Here is a 20,564-nt window from a genome sequence, read left to right as displayed (position 1 = left end):
TGTGAGAGGCTATGACAAGAACACAGCCATCTACAAACCAAGAAGCAGCCCCCACCAGAAACCAGATCCGCTGGTGCCTAGATCTTCAACTTTCCAGTCTCCATAAGTATGAGGAATAAATTCCTCTTATTTAAGCAGTTTATGATACACAGTAGCCTGGACTGACTAGACATGCATTCTGGAGGAAGATGAGAAAAGGAAAAATTTTTACAATTCTTTTGGAAAATTATAAAGTGCCAATTATTCAAATAATCCTCCCTTTTCACATCTCAAATACCAATATCAAATATATCTAGAGTCTCAAATCCTCTAAGAGTCAAGGGAGGCAGGAGATTTAAAATATCCCACAACATCAAAAAAGAATCCAAGGTCTAGAGATCCAGTCCTCCCTATGCCATTTCCAAGCCACATGGCCTTTGGTCATGTCACTTAAGCCTCAGTGTTTCTATCTGTAAAGTGAGGGAAATAACACCTAGCCTCAGAGGAGTGCTACAAACACTATTTTTTTAGACAAAGTTAAAAAGTGTATGCATCTGGCAAAGGTACAAAAAGTTGGATGGGAAAAAAACATACTGATTTCAGGATAAGTGTTACCTACATATGGACAAAAGAAAAAAGAATAGAGGAGGGGTAAAAAGGGATTTCAATTGCACTAGAAATTTTTATTTCTTAAAAACAAATGTCTGAAGCAAGCACATACATATGTGTATATACATATAAACGTGTATATACATATAAACATACACACACATATATAAGTTCTCCCACTACCATATTTATATATAAACATATATAAGCATGCTGATACTTATATATAAACATATATAAGCATGCTGATACTTATATATAAACATATATAAGCATGCTGATACTTATGTATAAACATATATAAGCATGCTGATACTTATGTATAAACATATATAAGCATGCTGATACTTATGTATAAACATATATAAGCATGCTGATATTTATGTATAAACATATATAAGCATGCTGATACTTATGTATAAACATATATAAGCATGCTGATACTTATGTATAAACATATATAAGCATGCTGATACTTATGTATAAACATATATAAGCATGCTGATACTTATGTATAAACATATATAAGCATGCTGATACTTATGTATAAACATATATAAGCATGCTGATACTTATGTATAAACATATATAAGCATGCTGATACTTATGTATAAACATATATAAGCATGCTGATACTTATGTATAAACATATATAAGCATGCTGATACTTATGTATAAACATATATAAGTATGCTGATACTTATGTATAAACATATATAAGTATGCTGACATTTAGATGAGTGATGAGTGCTTAAGAGTGCTTTCTCTTTCTTGTGTGTTGAAATATATAATAATATTGAGATCAGATGGAAGCTTGTACCTATCACTGGTTGATATGATTTGACTTTGTGTCCCCACCAAAATCTCATACCAAATTTTAATCCCCTTATGTCAGAGGAGGGACCTGGTCGGAGGTGATTGGATCATAGGGGTGATTTCCCTCATGCTGTTCTGGTGATAGCGAGTTCTCATGAGATCGGATGGTTTAAAAATGTGGCACTTTCCCCTTGCTGTCTCTCTCTCCTGCTGCCATGTAAGATGTGCCTGCTTCCCCCTTCACCTTCCACCATGATTGTAAGTTTTCTGCGGCCTCTTTAGCCATGCAGAACTGCAAGTGAATTAAACCTCTTTTCTTCATAAATTACCCAGTCTCGGGTAGTTCTTTATAACAGTGTGAAAACAGAATAATACAGAAACTTGGTACTGAGAAAAGTCAGGGACTGCTATAAGATACCTGAAAATCTGGAATCAGTTTTGGAACTGGGCAGAGGTTGGAACAGTTTAAAGGGCTCAGAAAAAGATAGAAAGATGTGGGAAAGTTTGGAACTTGCTAGAGACTTGTTGAATGGTTTTGACCAAAATACTGATAGTGATATGGACAATGAAATCCAGGATGAGGTGCTCTCAGATGGAAAGGAGGAACTTCTTAGGAACTGGAGCAAAGGTCACTCTAGCTATGCTTTGGCAAAAGACTGGCTGGCAGCACTTTTCCCCTGCCCTAGAGATCTGTAAAAATCTGAACTTAAGAGAGATGATTTAGGGTATCTGGCAGAATAAATTTCTAAGCAGCATAGCATTCAAGATTTGACCTGGCTGTTTCTAAAAGTATATAGTCATATGCATTCACAAAGAGATGGTCTGAAATTGGAAATTATGTTTAAAAGGGAAGCAGAGAGTAAAAGTTTGGAAAATTTTCAGCCTGACCATGTGGTAGAAAAGAAAAACCCATTTTCTGTGGAGAAATTCAAACGAGCTGCAGAAATTTATATAAGTAACAAGGAGCTGAAGGTTAACAGCCAAGATAATAGGGAAAATGTCTCCAGGGCATTTCAGAGATCTTCACATCAGCCCCTCCAATCACAGGCCCAGAGGCCTAGGAAGGAAATATGGTTTTGTGGGCTGGGCCCAGGGCCCTGTTGCTGTGCAGCCTCAGGACTTGGCACCCTGTATGCTAGCCACTCCACCTCCAGCTATGGCTAAAAGGGGCCAAGGTACAGCTCAAACTGTTGTTTCAGAGGGTTCAGGCCCCAAGATTTGGTGGCTTTCATGTGGTGTTAGGCCTGCAGGTGCACGGGAGACAAGAGTTGAGCTTTGGGAATCTCTGCTTAGATTTCAGAGGATGTATGGAAATGCCTGGATGTCCAGGCAGAAGTCTTCTGCAGGGGCAGAATCTTCATGGATAACCTCTACTAGGGCAGTGCAGCAGGGAAATGTGGGGTTGGAGCCCCCACACAGAGTCCCCCGTGAGGCACTGCCTAGTGGAGCTGTGAGAAGAGGGTCACCATCCTCCAGACCCCAGAATTGTAGATCCACCAACAGCTTGCACTGTGTGCCTAGAAAACCTGCAGGTACTCAATACCAGCTTGTGAAAGAAGCTGTGGGGTCTGTACCCTGCAATGCCATAGAGGCAGAGCTGCCCAAGGCCTTGGGGACCCATCCCTTGCATCAATGTGGCCTTGCATAGATGTGAGACATGGAATCAAAGGAGATTTTAGAGCTTTATGATTCAATGGCTGCCCAGCTGGGTTTCGGACTTGCATGAGGCCTGTAGCCCCTTTGTTTTGGCTAATTTCTCCTTTTCAGAATGAGAGAATTTACCCAATGCTTGTACCCCCATTGTATCTTGGAAGTAACTGACTTGTTGTTTTGATTTTACAGGCTCATATGTGGAAGGAACTTGCCTTGTCTCAGATGAGACTTTGGACTCGGCCTTTTGAGTTAATGCTGGAGTGAGTTAAGACTTTGGGGGACTGTTGGGAAGGCATGACTGATTTTGCAATGTAAGAAGGACATGAGATTTGGGAAGGGCCAGGGGAGGAATAATGTGATTTGGCTCTGTGTCCCCACCCACTTCTCATCTCAAATTGTAATCCCCATGTGTCAGGGGAGGGACCTGGTGGGAAGTGACTGGATCATAGGGACGGTTTCCCCCATTCTGTTCTTGTGATAGTAAGTGAGTTCTCACGAGATCTGATGGTTTAAAAGTATGGCACTTCCCTTCTTGTTCTCTCTCTCTCCTGCTGCCATGTAAAACATGCCTTGCTTCCCCTTCATCTTCCACCATGATTTTAAGTTTCCTGAGGCCTCTCCAGCCATGCAGAACTGTGAGTCAATTAAACCTCTTTTCTTCATAAATTACCCAGTCTCAGGTAGTTCTTTACAGCAGTGTGAAAACAGACTAATACACTGGTTAAGAGTGTGAATCCTGACTACTAAAAACTTTCTGCATACCAAAGAAAACAACAAAATGAAACAAAAACCTGTGAATTAGGGAAAAAATTGCAAACTATACATCTAATAAGGGGTTAATATCAAAAATTTTATAAAGAACTCATATAACTCAATAGTATAAAAATAAATAACCTGATTACAGAATAGGCAAAGAAACTGAATAGACATTTCTCCAAGGAAGACATGCAAATGGCCAACAGATATATGGAAAGGTGTTTGACATCATTAGTTGTTAGAAAAATGAAAATCAAACCACAATGAGCTATCACCTCACGCCTGTGAAAATGGCTATTATCAAAAAGTCAAGAGATAACAAATGTTGGCGAGGGTGTGGAAAAAGGGGAACTCTTCTACACTGTTGGTGAGAATGTAGATTGGTAGTCATTGTTGAAAAAGGTATGGAAGTTCCTAAAGAAATTAAAAATAGAACTAGCATATGATCCAGCAATTCCTCTTCAAGGCATATATCCAAAGAAAATGAAATAACTGTCTTGCAAAGATGTCTATACTCTCATATTCGTTACAGCACTATTCACAATAGCCAAGATATGGAAACAACCCAAGTGCTCTCACCAATGGATGAGTAGATAAAGAAACTGTAATATACATATACAATGGAATATTATTCACCCTTTAAAAAGGAGGAGATCTTGCCATTTGTCACAGCATGGATGAACCTGGAAGACATTATGCTAAGTGAAATATGACAGACACAGAAAGTATTGCATTATTTCATTTATATATGGAACAAAAAAAAGAGTCAAATATACAGACATAGAGAATGAAACAGGGGTTACCAGGGAGGGTAGGGGATGGGAGGAATGAAATGGGGAAACGTAGGTTAGAGGTTACAGGGTAACAGATATGTAGGAAGAACAAGTCTAGAGATCTAATGTACAACAAGGGATCTATAGTCAATAAAATTGTACTGTATTTGAGCTTTCTGCTAAATGATTAGATTTTAGCTGCTGATGCCACCAAAACAAAAACAAAAAAGAAGGGTAACTATGTGAGATGATGGATATGGTCATTTGTTTCACTATCATAACTATCTTACTACCTTACTACCTATTATGTATCTCATAACATCATGTTGTATACCTTAAACATATACAATTAAAAAAATTTTTAAAGAGTATGAGCTCTGCAATGAAAGTCTGAATTTGTTGGAGATCTGCTACTTAACTGTGCAATCATGGACCTGTTAATACTTTCTTCTGAGCCTCAGTCCCCTCATCTATAAAATGAGAATAATAGTGCCTCACATCTCATGGGAATAATAATAGTGTCTTATCAGGCTTAAATTGGATTAAAAACTCAGAGAGTTTGTCCAGTGTCCAAAAGAGTTAGTAGATACCATTCTTCTAAAAAAATCAATTAAAATAATAATAATGCAGAGAAAGTTGGGCATATTTTCTATTTTATTTTCAGGACCTATGGATTTATAATATCATTTTTTTTTTGCACTAAAGTCATTTCAACATATTTCCATCACAACAAAGCAAATAGACATGCCGCAAATGAAACATAATGGAAGTTTACTGACGTCTGAGCCTCATCCTCACTCAGAAGAGAGGAAAACTTCACATACACACGGCTGATAATGGAGCAGCCTTACTGAAGAAAATGGAGTCCTTTTCAAAGTGACCTGTCACTACAGCAGACCTGAACAAAAGACTATCACCTTGCAAGGTGGTGCTTTAAAAAGATTCCATGTTAAGTGCTTATAATGTCCTCACTTATATTAAAAGCAAAGAATTTGGATAGGTCAAGATCACCCTCAAAGGAGTTATTAGCATGGAAGCCACTGCCTATGGCTCTTGGTGTGCCCTCCTCAGTGAGGGGTACATTCAAAATCTCCTTGTGCCAAGCTTTTGCAGCCAAACCAACAATGTGGTAATAGATATGTGTTCACTTAGAAAGCACTCCAATATTTTCAAATGAGAACAGAAGGTCTCAGAATAGTACATAGAGTATGTAGTTGCATTTCTAGAAAACAGCAACAACAAAAGCAATGCGCTATTTTTTCAAAGCAGAGGATGCTCTATCCATCTCCTCCCTCATTCCTCTGATTTTATTTGTTTATTTATTTATTTATTTTTAGAGAGAAGATCTCACTCTGCCTCTGAGTCTGGAGTGCAGTGGCATGATCATGCCTCACTGCAGCCTCGAACTCCTGGGCTCAAGCAATTCTCTCACGTCAGCCTTTGGAGGCAGGAAGTTGTTGCCTTAGGAGGGCATGATACAGTTCCTCCACCCCAAAACTACATCCAAACACAGTATGAGTGCATTCCAGGAGCTTCACACAAAGATGTCAGGGGCATCTGGCATCTCATTCCCCAGCTACCTGGCTATTTCTACAATGGACAAGCTGATCATAGAGGGCTTATTTCAGTAGAGAAGACAAAGAACTGGAAAGAAAGCACCCCAAACTCCCTCCTTCCCCAGGTCTTGTTCAAACTGGGGAAACAGAAGAAGTAGGTGAGCTGCACAATATATGAGATTGAAGTCTTCTGATGTCATCAAATATCAGGAAAGGTGTCAATCAAATATGACTGGAGGAAGTGACTGGGGGGAAATAAAATAACACTGCTTTTTTTTATGTTTGTCCCTTCTATGATGAATTCCTACTGCTCAATACACTTACCTGTGTTTTCCACATCTAAAACACAGAATGTTTATGCCGCCTCTGGATAAAAGAGGCAGCATGAGAGATATAATATGGGCAATGAAGTCAGCATTTGATGTCTAAGGCTTAGCATGGCCTAGCATGAGTACCATCTTGAACTATGTGAGTTTTTATCATAATAATATATTATCCTTATAATAAAAAGTGAAATTCACCCTTGTTTAAGCTTCCAGTTTAGGGTCCTGTTCTCCCTCTTCATTCAGCTGAGTAAATTTAGTACATAGGCAAGGAAGGGCTAGTCTCACCCATTCCAGGAAAAGATTCAGCTTCTGGGCCATGTTGTAAAAATATACATCTGCCAGTTTCAATACAGCACTACATAATAGGGGAGAGGATGGAATTAACAAACACAGAGAACCTTCTATGAGCCAGGCTGGTGGTAGACAGCTTCTTTACTTTTTCTCATTTTATCCCCATAAGAAGCTCAGGAGCAAGGTGAAAACAACCCACTTAACAGATGAGAAACCTAAAGCTTACATACCCAAGATGACTCCACTAGTGGGTAGCAGAAGCAGGGAATAACTTTCTAATTCAAAAGCCAGTGCTCTTTTCATTTCTTTATTGGGGGTGGTGGGGAAGATTTTAAAACTATTGAAAGCCCGGCAAGGTGGCATGCATCTGTAATCCCAGGTACTTGGAAGGCTGAGGCAGGAGGACTGCTTGGGCCCTGGAGTTGGAGACCAGACTGGGCAACAAAGAGAAACCCCCATCTCAATAATAATAATAATAATAATAATAATAATAATAATAATAATGCAGTCTTGTAGATTGGAAGCAAATATCCTCAGGTGTTGGCAATGATTAATTATAGGTGGTTGGAATGTAAGTGATTGTTATTTTATTCTTCATACTTTTTTCGCCTTATTTTTCAGAGATGGAGTCTTGTTAGTCTTAAACTCCTGGGCTCAAGGGATCCTCCTGCCTCAGCCTCCCAGGTAGCTAGGACTATAGGTATACACCACCATGCCCAACTTAAAGACTGCATTTTTGTTTGTTTGTTTAAAACTAATATATGCTATTATAAAGAATTTAAACTAAACAGAAAAGTACAAACATATAAGCTTAAAGAATTATCCTGAATCCCATTACACAGAAAAACACTATTAATATCATTCCAGTCAACTCTTCGTTTATATTTATATACATAGAATGACAGAGAGATAAAAAGATAAAATATGGTTTTTAAAATACTCTCATAAAAATGAGCATATGGTGAAGATACTATATAAATACATTTTTTTTTTTTTGAGACGGAGGCTTGCTCTGTCTCCCAGGCTGGAGTGCAGTGGTGCGATCTTGGCTTACTGCAAGCTCTGCCTCCCAGGTTCACGCAATTCTCCTGCCTCAGCCTCCTGAGTAGCTGGGACTACAGGCACCTGCTACCACACCAGGCTAATTTTTTGTATTTTTAGTAGAGATGGGGTTTCACCATGTTAGCCAGGAGGGTCTCGATCTCCTGACCTCATGATCCGCCCGCCTCTGCCTCCCAAAGTGCTGGGATATAAATAAAAATTTTATTTAATCTTATTTGTATTTAGCAGAAGAAAAAGAAACCAAGTGAAATTGAGGGACATTTGAACTTTGATTCAATGTTTCTTTATCACTAAAAAGATTTCCTGAAAACTTCTCTAAAATGAAAATTGTTATGAAAAGCATTCAAAGATAGACGTGGTTATTTTTTTAATTCCATGTTTTATTTCCAATTAATATTCATTGACTTTGTTGTGAAAGTGATGTCATTGAGTTAGCTATTATCTTCCATTCTCCTCCCAAGTCTCAACTTTATTAGATTTTTAAAAATATTGTCTAGGTTCCCAACAATAACATTCTTTATGGTAGCCATAAATATCATGATGTCAGGGGCATCTGGCATTTCATTCCTCAACTACATGACTATTTGTACGGTGGACTGGCCAATCATTAGGCTTATTTCAGTAGAGAAGACAAAGAATAGGAAAGAAAACATCCCAAACTCACTCCTTCCCCAGGTCTTGTTTGAATGGGTGAAAGGGAAGAAGTGGGTGAGCAGCACATGGATATAAGATTAAAGTCTTCTGATGTCACCAAATCTCAGGAAAGATGTCAACCAAATATGACTGAAGGAAGTGGTTGAAGGAAAAAAATCACACTGCTTTTTTATGTTTGTCCCTTCTACAAGAAATTCCTACTGTTTTTAATATCAATTTTTATAAATCGATTCATTTGGACCCAATATTAGCCACTATTTCCTTTTATCACAGATTTTTAATCCAATATTCTTGTATTGTGATTCACCTCTCAGTTGGCTGGATTTTGGTTTTGAAGTAGTTTTCTGTAAGAAGGTTTCACGGGTACACCCATATTCTTTCTACTACACAGTTTTGACTAATTTTTGACTAACATTGTGGTTTTCACACCTTTTATATTTTTAGAGGAATCATTTTTTTTCAATCAGAATCGCAGACCACACACCCCATCTGAAAGCAGACAACACCAGACCTGCTCTCAGACCCCCTCCAGCTCCATTACCTTCTGCCACTCAAGGCACCCCAAGAAGACTTTGGATCCCCTATTTGAAAACTCTGCATGGCCATGAGCGTATGCATGAGAAGTCCTAATAATTTGCGTACCAGGAGATATGATATTTCCTCAGATAGCTAGAATCATTCTAGCACACTTCCAAACACTGTCTTTTCAAATAATTAATAAATTATTAGCCATTTACCAATGAATATATCCAGCTTTTTCCAGCAAGTTATTGTGACTAATTTACAAAGATACATTAAAATAAGACTAATTGAATTAGAAATGGAAAACCAGAACCAAAGAAAGGATAAAGGTGTCCCAGAGATGAATAAAGGTGGCTTGAGTCCACCAGAGTAGCCTTCGTAAAGGTCAGGGCACCAGGCCAGGGAAAGGTACTGGCAAGGCTCTGACTATGGCAGCCTGTGTGGGAGGTTTATTCCCTCAAGCTTTCTATTCAGGGAAACTGCATACAACGAAGAGAAAAATACTCATCTGGATTTCACAATGTAGGACACAGAAAATAATGACCAAGGCCTTGTCGTTGTTTTGGCAGGCATGGGTGGAGGAAAGAGTGTGGGCTTGGCTATCAGAAAAGAGCCACTGGGGCCAGGTGCGGTGGCTCACCCCTGTCATCCCAGCACTTTGGGAGGCCGAGGTGCACGAATCACCTAGGGCCAGGTGTTTGAGACCAGCCTGGCCAACATGGCGAAACCCCGTCTCTACTGAAAATACAGGCGTGGTGGCACATGCTGGTAATCCCAGCTACTAATGAGGCTGAGGCACAAGAATCAGTTGAATCTGGGAGGCGGAGGCTGCAGTGAGCCGAGATCGCATCACTGCACTCCAGCTTGGGAGACAAAAGCAAGAGTCCGTCTTAAAAAAAAAAAAAAAAAAAAATCCTCACTGTGCAACCTTAGATGAGTCATTTCACTGCCTCCATTTCCTCACCTGCAAATGTGAGGTCTCGTGTGTGTTTCTCAGGATTAGCATCCAGTAGCATGAAAGAGGCACTCAGGAGAGTTGCTGCTGTTTTTATTTTCATTCTTTGCCTTTGGTAGTCACCTACAGTTTGCTTATCTGCCACTGGCAGAACTAGATTTGTAAAAGATAGGGTTATGCTGTGAGCAGGGGGCAGGGTGCGTGGAATCACAGACCCAATTCAATTCTCTAGGACAGCGTCCCCACCCCTGTCCTCCAGCCTTGTCCACTCCTTGCGTAAAAGGTTTCAACAGGGCCGGAGTGTGAACTTTGCAGGCCCTGGACACTGAAAAGTGTACGGTATCCCCTCATCTACAACCCCAAGTAAAAATAATACTAAAGCATAAAATAAATATAAGGAAGATGAACAAAGTTCTCATTTCCCCCATGACCCCTTTTAAAGTTGTCTTGACATATCAAATTTCAAATTATTTGCCCACAAAATGGTTTTCTGTATGTTTTTTGTTGTATCTACATGCACAGGTATGCATATGTGTATATATGTACATATGTATGTTTGTGTGTGTCTTTGTGTGTGTCTTTGTGTGTGTGTGTGTGTGTATGTGTTTACACAAGCATCCTTGTACAAATCTGCAGACCCAGCTAGGGGCTCTGTTGCCTAGGAGGTTGCATGTAGCTAATCCAGCACTGGAAATGACACTGCCTGTCCTGTGGGTTGTGGTGAGGAGTGACTAGGATCATGTGTTATAAAGAACTTAGCACAGTGTCTATTTTGTGGAAAGGACCAAAGATTGCTACTCCTGCAGGTGACCGCCTTTCCCCAGGAAAGGACTCCTTCACAATGGCACACCTGCCTCCTCCCTGACCCTCACTCCCTCCCCAAGGCCTCCTCTGATGGATTCACTGGGGGCAGAACAGGCCTATGTGCTCAATACACTCTCTCTTCTTCCTCTACCACTCTGCCGAGACACAGGAAGCCCAGGCTCTGTGCCCTCCATGCAGCAGGAGGTACCAGCAGGCCCAGGTAGGAGGGAACTGTGGTAGGCCAATTGGGCCAGTGAGGGGTGGGAGCCTGCCTGACTGCAGGTAACAGATCAGCAGCTCATTTGGTTCTCATGCCCAAGCATGCTCCCAATATCAAGTTTATCAATGACATGTTGATTTCCAACTGCCTGACTTATGAGTCCAAGGCCATTCATCTTTGTGCAAATTTTAAAAAGCACTCCCTACCAGCACACCACCATGGGTGGACACAGCCCAGTAGACACCTGGCTTCACAAGGCAATGGCACCTTTGTGGGAGAAAGAAAGAGATGCCACCACATTGCCCAAGACAGGGCTCCCAGCTTGGGGAGGGGAGTGAGCTCCTGCTCCCTGGGCTGGGTGCCTTCATGCAGTAAACAAACCACACAACTGTGCACATCGGCTCTCCTGGAATTAGAGGTGTGATTTATGGGACCCTTCCAAACCCTAATGATGCTTATTTCCCTTTATCGTGATATTAATACTAATAAAGAACTGTATCTAGGAAGAGTCACAGGCTGAATAGCCACATAGCTGAAGCAAATGGAGAGCATAACAAACATCGAACCACCCAGTTAGGCTTTTGCTATGAAACATACATTCCTAAAATGAGAAAGCATTTCTGTTTAGTAAATTCTAATTACCAGCGTTACCAAAACGTGTTTAAATAGACCACACAGTTGCAGGTTCAGAGAGAGGGCTGAGGGGCCTGGGTGTACTATAGGCTTCCATCAGCCAAGGGTCCAGCACCTGGGGCGTGGGCCAGTGACTCACCTCCACACGTCTCCTGTATTCGCACCACATCGCCGATCTGCAGGGAGAGCTGGGGGGCTCCGCTGCCTTGGAAGTTGTATATGGCTGTGAAACAGAAAGAAAGACAGCTAGGTGAGACCTCTAGATCTCGTTAGTCTCTGCTCCTTCCTGCTATCCCTGCCTCAAGTCCATCCCATGCCCACGCAGCCCACCTGGGCTAAACAAAACCGACACAGAAACCTATTGCCTGCCACAAGAGTCATTTCAGACTCAGCCTGGCTCCCAAGACCTTCTATTAACCAAAGTTGACCTTGCATTGAGCCTGCATTGAGCCTGAGTGACAAGGAGGCTGCTGATATTTACTATGGACTGTCCTCTTACTGTACACCAGGCAGTTAAAATGTTACATCATTTGTTATGCATGTTTTGCTACAATTAAAAAGAAACAACTGCATACTAAGCACCTGAAGTGTGGTGAGGTGCTATGCGAGGTAGGAGAGATGCACTGGTGAGCAGGATGGCAGGACAGCCAGGCAGCTGTGGCCTCTGAGACCCTGAGCCTCTCCTTCAGCCAGGCCTGGGGTTGAGTCCCAGCTCAGGCACCCCAGGGATCTATGGCAAATTATTATGAGAAAGAAAGACAGTCCCAGCATGTGAAGAGCCTGCCGTGTTGTAATGCTCCATAACCAGTAACCAAATGGTAGAATTAGACAGCCAGGGCCTTGTATTCTAATGGGAGAAGCTGACAGGTCCACCTGCAATAACCTGATGGATGGTCTGGGCTCAGGAGGTACAGGTGCTTTGAGAGCACAGGAGATAGCATGCTGGAGCCATGCATGGGGGCCACAGGAGGCTTCCTGCAGGCAGGGCCAGCTGAGCTGGGCCCATGCTCCTCCCCAGCCAGCACAGCACCAATGGGACCATGGAGAGGGCTACGCAAGGGAAGGAACCTGTGTAGGAGATTTACTAGGAGGAAGACCCCAGTGTGAGCTCCAGTCCCTCATGACGCCCTTGGCCCTGCTGCAAGGGCCCACACAACAGGCAGTAGCTACGTCTCCAGACTCCTCCAAACCCGCTCTAGCTGGTGACAGCTACAAAACAGACTCACTTTCCCTCTGAATCCGTTTCCCCACTTTTAAAGTAGGCATTATTGTGCCACTCTTACCCACCCCACAATGTTGGGTGGGGAGCTAAGATAAGAAGATACCACTGTAAAAAGGTTATTATTCCTAAAGAGGAACTAAACGTAGGCAGGCCCCACTTTTCTGGAAGTGGCTTATCAGTGTGGATCCTAATAAGAATGAGTGTGTAGCAATCACTTATATCCCAGACATGATTCTAAGTTCTCCACGTGCATTTACTCCTTTAATTCTCACAATACTCCTCGCAAGTGAGAAGTCTTATTATTTCCAAATTTCAGATACAGAAACTCAGACAGAGAGAGGTTACTTGCCTTGCCCAAGGTCACACAATGCTGGAACTGGGAGTACAGGCCCATGCTCTTTCCTACTCCTCTACTCTACAGGTACACCTCTTCATAATTACCTCCTTTTAACTTTGAGGATATGGACCATAGGCTGATCCATTAAGTGACCAGGGTCTAAATGGCCAATGCTGCTCTGTGTCTAACCCCTATGCAGAAGCTGGGTGAAATGCCACTGGGTTCTGTGCAGATTCTTTTGCATCACAGACACCACCGCCAGTCTCTAACTCTCATTCATCTCTGCCTCTTCCCACTTATCTCCTTCCCTTCCTTCCCTCTCTCTTCCCTCCTTCCTCCTTCCCCTGGTCCAATCTCCCCAACACGTCTGCCTAAACCACATTAAAAGACCAGAGTGGTTCAGAAGGAACCCCAGCTCTGCCACTCACTACTGTGTGATCTTGGGCAAGTGACTTCACCTCTCTGCCTCACTTTCTTACAATGGGGATGTTAACAGTACCTATCTCACAGGGTTTTTAGGATGCTTCAATGGAAAGGAGCACAGGCTGTCCCCTCTACTCCCAGGTGTGCCCCATATCCCTAACCTCCCTTTTGTGTGCATTCAGAGAGATGAAGTCTCCATCCTGAGAGATGATAAAGCTTAGGAGTTAAGAGCTAGTTGTCTCTGGAGTCAGACAGATGTGGCTTTTGAGGCCAGTTCTGTCTTTTCCTGGCTCTGGCCTCAAGCCTAGGGCTGCAGTGTACAACTGCCCAGGCTGTGCCCTGCAGAAGGCCACCCAGCCAAGAGAGCAGTGAAGGCTGGCACCCAACCTACAATCTGCTTGCCAAGGCTTGCACCCTGCCCTGGCACTGTGCCCACCAGAGGAGGGATATCTTTTTGTAATCCACACAAAGGCACTGTAGGAGCCAGGGGCAGCCTGCTTGAGCAAGTGGCTGCATCTCCCTAAGCCTCAGTTCCTCTGACTGTAGAATGCAAGAAATAATGGTCCCAACCTTACTGGGTTCCTGGGAGGCTCAGCTGAAATTAATGCCCATACACGACTTGACTTAATGTCCAGCTATAGTAAGTGCTCAGTAAATGTAGTCACTTTTCTTTTTATTAGCATTATATTATCTCCTGAACAAGGCTCACTCCTTCAGAGCTTTGTGTAGCCTTTAAATCTCCTTTCCTGCACTTTGCAACCAACTGCTCTGTCGACCAACACTTAATCAAATTAATCCTTTGTCCAAAAGCAAATCTTGAGAGGGCCCTCGGGGGATGCTGAGGCTTCTCTCCTCCTGCATAAACGCAGCCTGTTTCTTCATTCCCTCCGCACTTGGCCTGATTTCAACCCCCTTCCCCTCATAGGCTGCTGTTGCTTGGACATACTCCAGTTTGCTGGTGTCCTCACTGGGTAGACTCAGCTCCCTGCTCTTTCAGCCCAAGTGGTCTGCCTGAGGACTTGGCAGTAGAACTGGACAGGATGGTGGAAGCAACTGAGGCTTCCAACAGAAGAAAACCAGGCACAATGTGTGTTAGTCTCTGGAGCACGAGCAAATCAGGGGTGTCCATCAGATATGTGGAGGTGGGGCAGGACTGTGTGTTACTCCCTGACCAGCTCCTCCCTGCTTTCCTCGGGAATCTTCCCTCATCCTCTGCCCAGCAATGTCAGGTGAGAAGGTGCCAGTAGATTGGCTTAAGATGTCCTGGACAGATCTTGAAACTGGGTATTCAAGGTGAAGATCCGTATTCATTCCAAGTACTCACTGATTACAAAAATGAAAGTAACTGACTTTGGCACTTAATTTATAAATCTATTTCTGCCTTTGCATAAGGGCCTCTTAAGGCTCCATTTGAAGAAAAGCAGACATGACTGACAAAGGAAGTGGCTTTGCCTATGAATACACAATTCTGTTTAGTCTTCTAGATGACTAACAGGAAGCTCCGAGCCAGAATGCCCCTCTGCTACGTTTGATGGCTTATCTCTGTCCTTCATTTGCTTCTGACCAGTCTAAGATGGGCCTAACCACTCTCAACTTTTGAACAAGGGATGAAAAAGGCAGAAAAACAAGAGGAAGAAATCATGGCCAGCTCCACCCTGCCCAGTGCCTGTCCACAAAAGATAGACAAATCAGGGAAGCCTACCCACAGCCCCTCAGGCCCTCAGCCATTCCCGCAAATACTCATTCCAGCTTCCCCATCGTGCCAGGTCGCCAAGCCCTGGGGAATACTGACACATTCCCTAGGAAAGACTTGACCTCTCCTTGTACCAAAGCACCATACATAGGAACCAAAACAGAAACTGGCATCCTGACAAGCCCACCCAGAACAAAGCATTTATGGCCAAGGATCAAAGGGATGTTCCCAAGTATGGAGCCATCTTGGGTCACTGACTCCAGCAAGGACTCACATTGGAAATCCCAGGTTGGCAAGCCACTGGACTGCTATTTTGAGGCAGATGGAACTTCTAGCAACCCTGGAAATCGAATCCACTGATTAGCTACCAATTCCACCTAAACATATTGAAGTACTCTATTCATCAGGAGTTCAAATAGAGGGAGCTAAGGTGAAAGTAAACACCATTGCTCTAGCACAGTGGCTCACAAAAACAACTAAAGAAGGGTCTCTGTGCTTTGTGCAATTTTAGGAGATAAGTTCAATGTTTCTCTTTGATTTATATATAAGGAAACTGAGGAAGGGGTGGGTAAACAACTTCTCCACCTAATAAGATATATAGATAGATCTCGAAGTCTAAATTCTAACTACTGCACAACCTGCTTCCTAAGAAAATGGTAAATATTTAGAGCACATTTTAAATGCCAAGTATATACTCCATGGTGTTTTCAACAGATATCCATGTGAACATCTAGTGTGTGCTAGATACTGTCCTAACTACTGTAGACACAGTATGTAGTACCTACTTGGTGCTAGATATTGCTCTGAGTACTATAGTCACAGTGATAGATAAGACAGACAAAATCCCCAGCACTGCCAGGTGCGGCGGCTCACGCCTGTAATCCCAACACTAGGGGAGGCAGGTGGATCACTTGAGGTCAGGAGTTTGAGACCAGCCTGGCCAACATGGTGAAACCCCGTCTGTACTAAAAATACAAAAATTAACCAAGTGTGGTGGGGTGCACCTGTAGTCCCAGCTACTCGGGGGACTGAGGCAGGAGAATCGCTTGAACCTGGGAGGCAGAGGTTGCAGTCAGCCGAGATTACACCACTGCACTCCAGCCTGGGTGACAGAGCAAGACGCCGGCAAAAAAAAAAAGAAAGAAAAAAAAATCCCTAGCACTTTACTTGTATTAGCCCATTTAATCTTCATAGTAACCTCAAGTTATTACTCTTCCTGTAACATACAAGAAAATCAAAGAGATGTTAAGGAACTTGCTCATAGCCACACAGAAAGTGGCAGAAAGCGGATTCAAACCTAGAGTGGAGTCCAGAGTCCCTGCTTCCTCACCAGGCATCACACTCTATTACACATACACTGGGCTTGTTTATATCCTCGTTACATCCAGCCTCAGTAAGGATGGAGACTGAGCCTATCTTGTTGACCACTGAATTCCTAGCGCCTGGCCCACAGTAGAAGTGCAATCAATGTTTATTGAACTTTTAAGAAATGCTCATTGGACGGAAGGGATGTGAATGAACACGAAGGGCAGCTATGTCCCTTCTTCTGGCTATATTCTTTCTTGCATTTATCAAGATTGCTTCAAAAGACGCGTCTTGGCTGCCAATTTTGATTGCAGCCATCGAGTGCCCTGTGACCCTTCAAGATGGATTCGTACCTCATCTGGGGCCCTGCCATCTGCTGACATGTTTGAAAACACAAACTTCAGCCAATACCAAGTGTTAATAGAGTTTGGACAAGTGGCTGTGTAAGAGGAACAAAAGCAATAATGGAGAAAGAATGTAATTGCCCGAAGCTCACTTTGGAGAGTCTCCACTCCAGGGGGAAATAGAACTAGCAGCAGGTCCACTTTGGTGGATTCAAGTGAAATGCGCTCATCAAAATGCGCAAGCAGTGTGCCTGAAGTCTCTGGACAGGTGTTGACAGCCTCCACACTGAGGCAGCATCCTGACATTGCATCCACGAGGGTGACTGCGATGACCCAGCAGAAGCCTCTGGCAGCCACCCCAGAGCTCAAACCCAGGCGGGCGCTAGTCAGCAGCAAATGAGGCAGAAGAATTACAGCCAGAGGGAACGTAGAAGGAGAAGGTGTTCCTCCACCCACCAGGAGAGAGCAGAGAGCAGAACAGCTAACCTCTGCCAAACACTTCCTGCGTACCAGACACTATTCCAAGGGCTTTACGCACAGCCACCCATTTCATCGTGAATCTGCAGTTCTTGGGGTGGGTGTGATTATTATCGTCTCTGTTTTACAGATGAGGAAACTGAGGTAGTGCAAGATCAAGTAAACATCCTGGGGTGAACACAGCAAAGAAGGGGCCAAGTGAGGATTTCACCCCAGACAGGCTGGCTCCGGAGCACACGCTCTCAGCCATGCACCACACTCACATCGCCTCTCACGAGTGGAGATGCATTTGGTCCCAGCACTGTGCCAGGTGCTTTAGGCCTCTTGCTGGATCATGATAACAACCTTATGGGCTGCATATTGTAGTGCACAGTTTTTAGCGAGCCAATGACATGCCCAGCCGACAAGACGAAAGTTAGGATTCCAGTGAATTCTCTCAAACAGTGATCTCAACTGGGAGCGAATTTGCCCCACTAGAAGAGACATTTGTTGATGTCTGGAGACATTTTTCTTGTCCCAACCTGGGGGAGGGGAGTCGGGGGTGTCAGTGCTACTAGCCTCTAGTGACTAGAGGCCAGAGATGCTGCTAAACATCCTACAGTGCACAGGACAGCCCCATAACAAAGATTTTCTTGGCCCACAATGTCAATAGTGACAAGGTTGATAAACCCTGCTCTGAAACATCATGCTGGATTTCACTCTCTCCATTCTAGTACTCCTATAGGCACATTCACACACACATTCTCACACACTCTTGCACTCACACATGCACACACACACTACAGAGTTGGAAGAGAGTTTATGGTGAAATCAATCAAATCAGCCCTCCAGCCCCAAATGCAGAGAGCGTCTGGCACTCTGCAGGATCCTGCAGCTAGAAAAGTGGGGTGAAAGGAGGTGGCTCCTGCTCTCCTGAGCTTCTGTGAAATCTAGTCGAAGAGACAAAATAAACACACAAGAAACAAAGAGCTGTCTTCAGAAGTGAAAGGCTAAACTGCAAGTCACAGCAGCTGTGGACTCTCAGAGGGAAAAAGAGGCCCCACTAAGGAAGTGAGACTGGAGGGAGAGGGAGGGGCAGAGACTGGCAAGGGGAAGAACTGGACTGAGAGCCCCCAAGGAGGTGGGGAGAGGGTGTGACAGCAGGGAAGAGAGGGGGGAAACCAGCTTGATGTGTGAGGGATGAATGGCAGGGCCATCTTAATGGAGTCCCAGGGAGAACTGGTGAGCTTGGTAGAGTGACCATCTGCAGGGGTCCACTGTTTGGAGACGAGTTCAAGAGTACTCTATTTATTGCTGTGCTGTGCTCTCACAGGACCTCGCCTCCTGACAGGGAAATGGATGAGGTGGGAAGATAAAGGCAAGATGGGGCAACTCAGTCCATCTGAATCCTATAGGGCCACCAGAAAATTTTAAAACCTCCAACCCCTACCCTTTACCCATCCTCCTCCCCCTCCACTCATCTACCCACCCACCCATCCATGCATCCACTCACCCATCTATCATCCATCTACCCACCCATCCATCTAATCAACAACTATCCATCCACCTATGAATCCACCTCTTCATCCATCCAATCAACAGCCGCTGAGCACCTGCTCTGTGCTGAAGAAGAACAACAGACATGGCCCTGCCATCATAGAGCTTGCATTCTACAGAGGTGCCCAGATCATTCAACATGAGGCTGCAAGGAAGTATGAAGGGGATGATGGCAGCTCTAGTAACATGAAGCAAAGGGGGCACTGCCCCCAACCTGTCCAATGGGGACATTAGTACTAATAATGGTGCTCTCTGCTGCCTCATACAGAAAGAGAGGTTATGACTGGACTGTAAGCTTCCCGAACTGTTTTATTCATCTCTGGGCCCAAACACCCAGCTAAGGACCATCACTCAGGACAGGCTTACTGAACTTAATTGATCTGAACAGACTGTAAGAATTGTTTTCCGACTCTTGACAAGCTCCTGGCTTCAAGAATTCAAACCTTAGGCAGAATGCTTTGGCTATGCCTATTGTATTTGTTTACTAAATAGTTACGAGTAAAATAAGCACATTTTGCCAGGGACCTTAACTGGCTTCCATGAATGAGTTTTGGCGATATTACAATGCAGAACTGCACATGTGCATATTTTAATGGGAAGAAGTGTGTTTCTAGCTGTCACAGGATTCTCAATGGGACCTATGCTACAATAATGATTAGTTTCTCTGACCTACCACATTCCTGCTATTGCGGTGATGCTGAATGGACTCAAAGTTAACCCTCCATACAGCTCTGCCCTCCAACAATGTACCAGCTAGTGGGGAAGATGACATGCAGTTACCTAACTAAAAGACAAGGTGAAAAGGGGCAACTTCCATAAAATAGAGGGAATTTTCAGAGAGACCTCAAAGATCTATGCCTCAGTTTCCTCACCTGCAAAATGAAGACAGAAGTTATTTTTCTTAGGGTGTCTGTGAGGGCTAAACATGATAACACAAGGGCTTTGTAAATGTACCATGCTATGGGACTGGTACTCAAACAGATATATAGACCAATGGAACAGAACAGAGACCTCAGAAATAACACCACGCATCTACAACCATCTGATCTTCGACAAACCTGACAAAAAGAAGCAATGGAATAAAGATCTCCTATTTAATAAATGGTGCTGGGAAAACTGGCCAGCCATATGTGGAAAACTGAAAGTGGGCCCCTTCCTTATATCTTACACAAAAATTAACTCAAGATGGATTACAAACTTAAATGTAAAATCCCAAACCATAAAAACCCTAGAAGACGCTAGGCGCGGTGGCTCATGCCTGTAATCCCAGCACTTTGGGAGGCTGAGATGGGCGGATCATGAGGTCAGGAGATCGAGATCATCCTGGCTAACACGGTGAAACCCCGTCTCTACTAAAAATACAAAAAATTAGCCGGGCATGGTGGTGGGCTCCTGTGTAGTCCCAGCTACTCGGGAGGCTGAGGCAGGAGAATGGCGTGAACCCAGGAGGTGGAGCTTGCAGTGAGCCGAGATTGCTCCACTGCACTCCAGCCAGGGAGACAGAGTGAGACTCTGTCTCAAAAAAATAAATAAATAAAAATTTAAAACCCTAGAAGAAAACCTAGGCAATACCAATCAGGACATATGCATGGGCAAAGACTTCATGACAAAAACACCA

At 43.6% G+C, this 20,564-nt stretch overlaps 1 protein-coding gene across 8 annotated transcripts in view; it reads right to left on the bottom strand.

Moving 5' to 3' along the window:
• Positions 1–20,564, bottom strand: part of DOCK2 (dedicator of cytokinesis 2) — a 442,545-nt gene that overhangs the window by 413,202 nt on the left and 8,779 nt on the right. For all 8 annotated transcript variants that reach the window (XR_001718032.4, XM_016954162.4, XM_063811659.1 and 5 more), the window contains exon 2: positions 11,749–11,832. Coding sequence is in view for 3 of the 8 variants with exons in the window: in XM_016954162.4 (XP_016809651.1) it covers positions 11,749–11,832 (84 nt within the window). In the remaining 5 variants the exon portion in view is untranslated. The remainder of the gene's footprint in view (positions 1–11,748; positions 11,833–20,564) is intronic.

Source organism: Pan troglodytes, chromosome 4, assembly GCF_028858775.2.
Source record: "Pan troglodytes isolate AG18354 chromosome 4, NHGRI_mPanTro3-v2.0_pri, whole genome shotgun sequence".
NCBI classification, from domain to species: domain Eukaryota; kingdom Metazoa; phylum Chordata; class Mammalia; order Primates; family Hominidae; genus Pan; species Pan troglodytes.
This window is presented reverse-complemented; position numbering and strand designations above follow the sequence as displayed.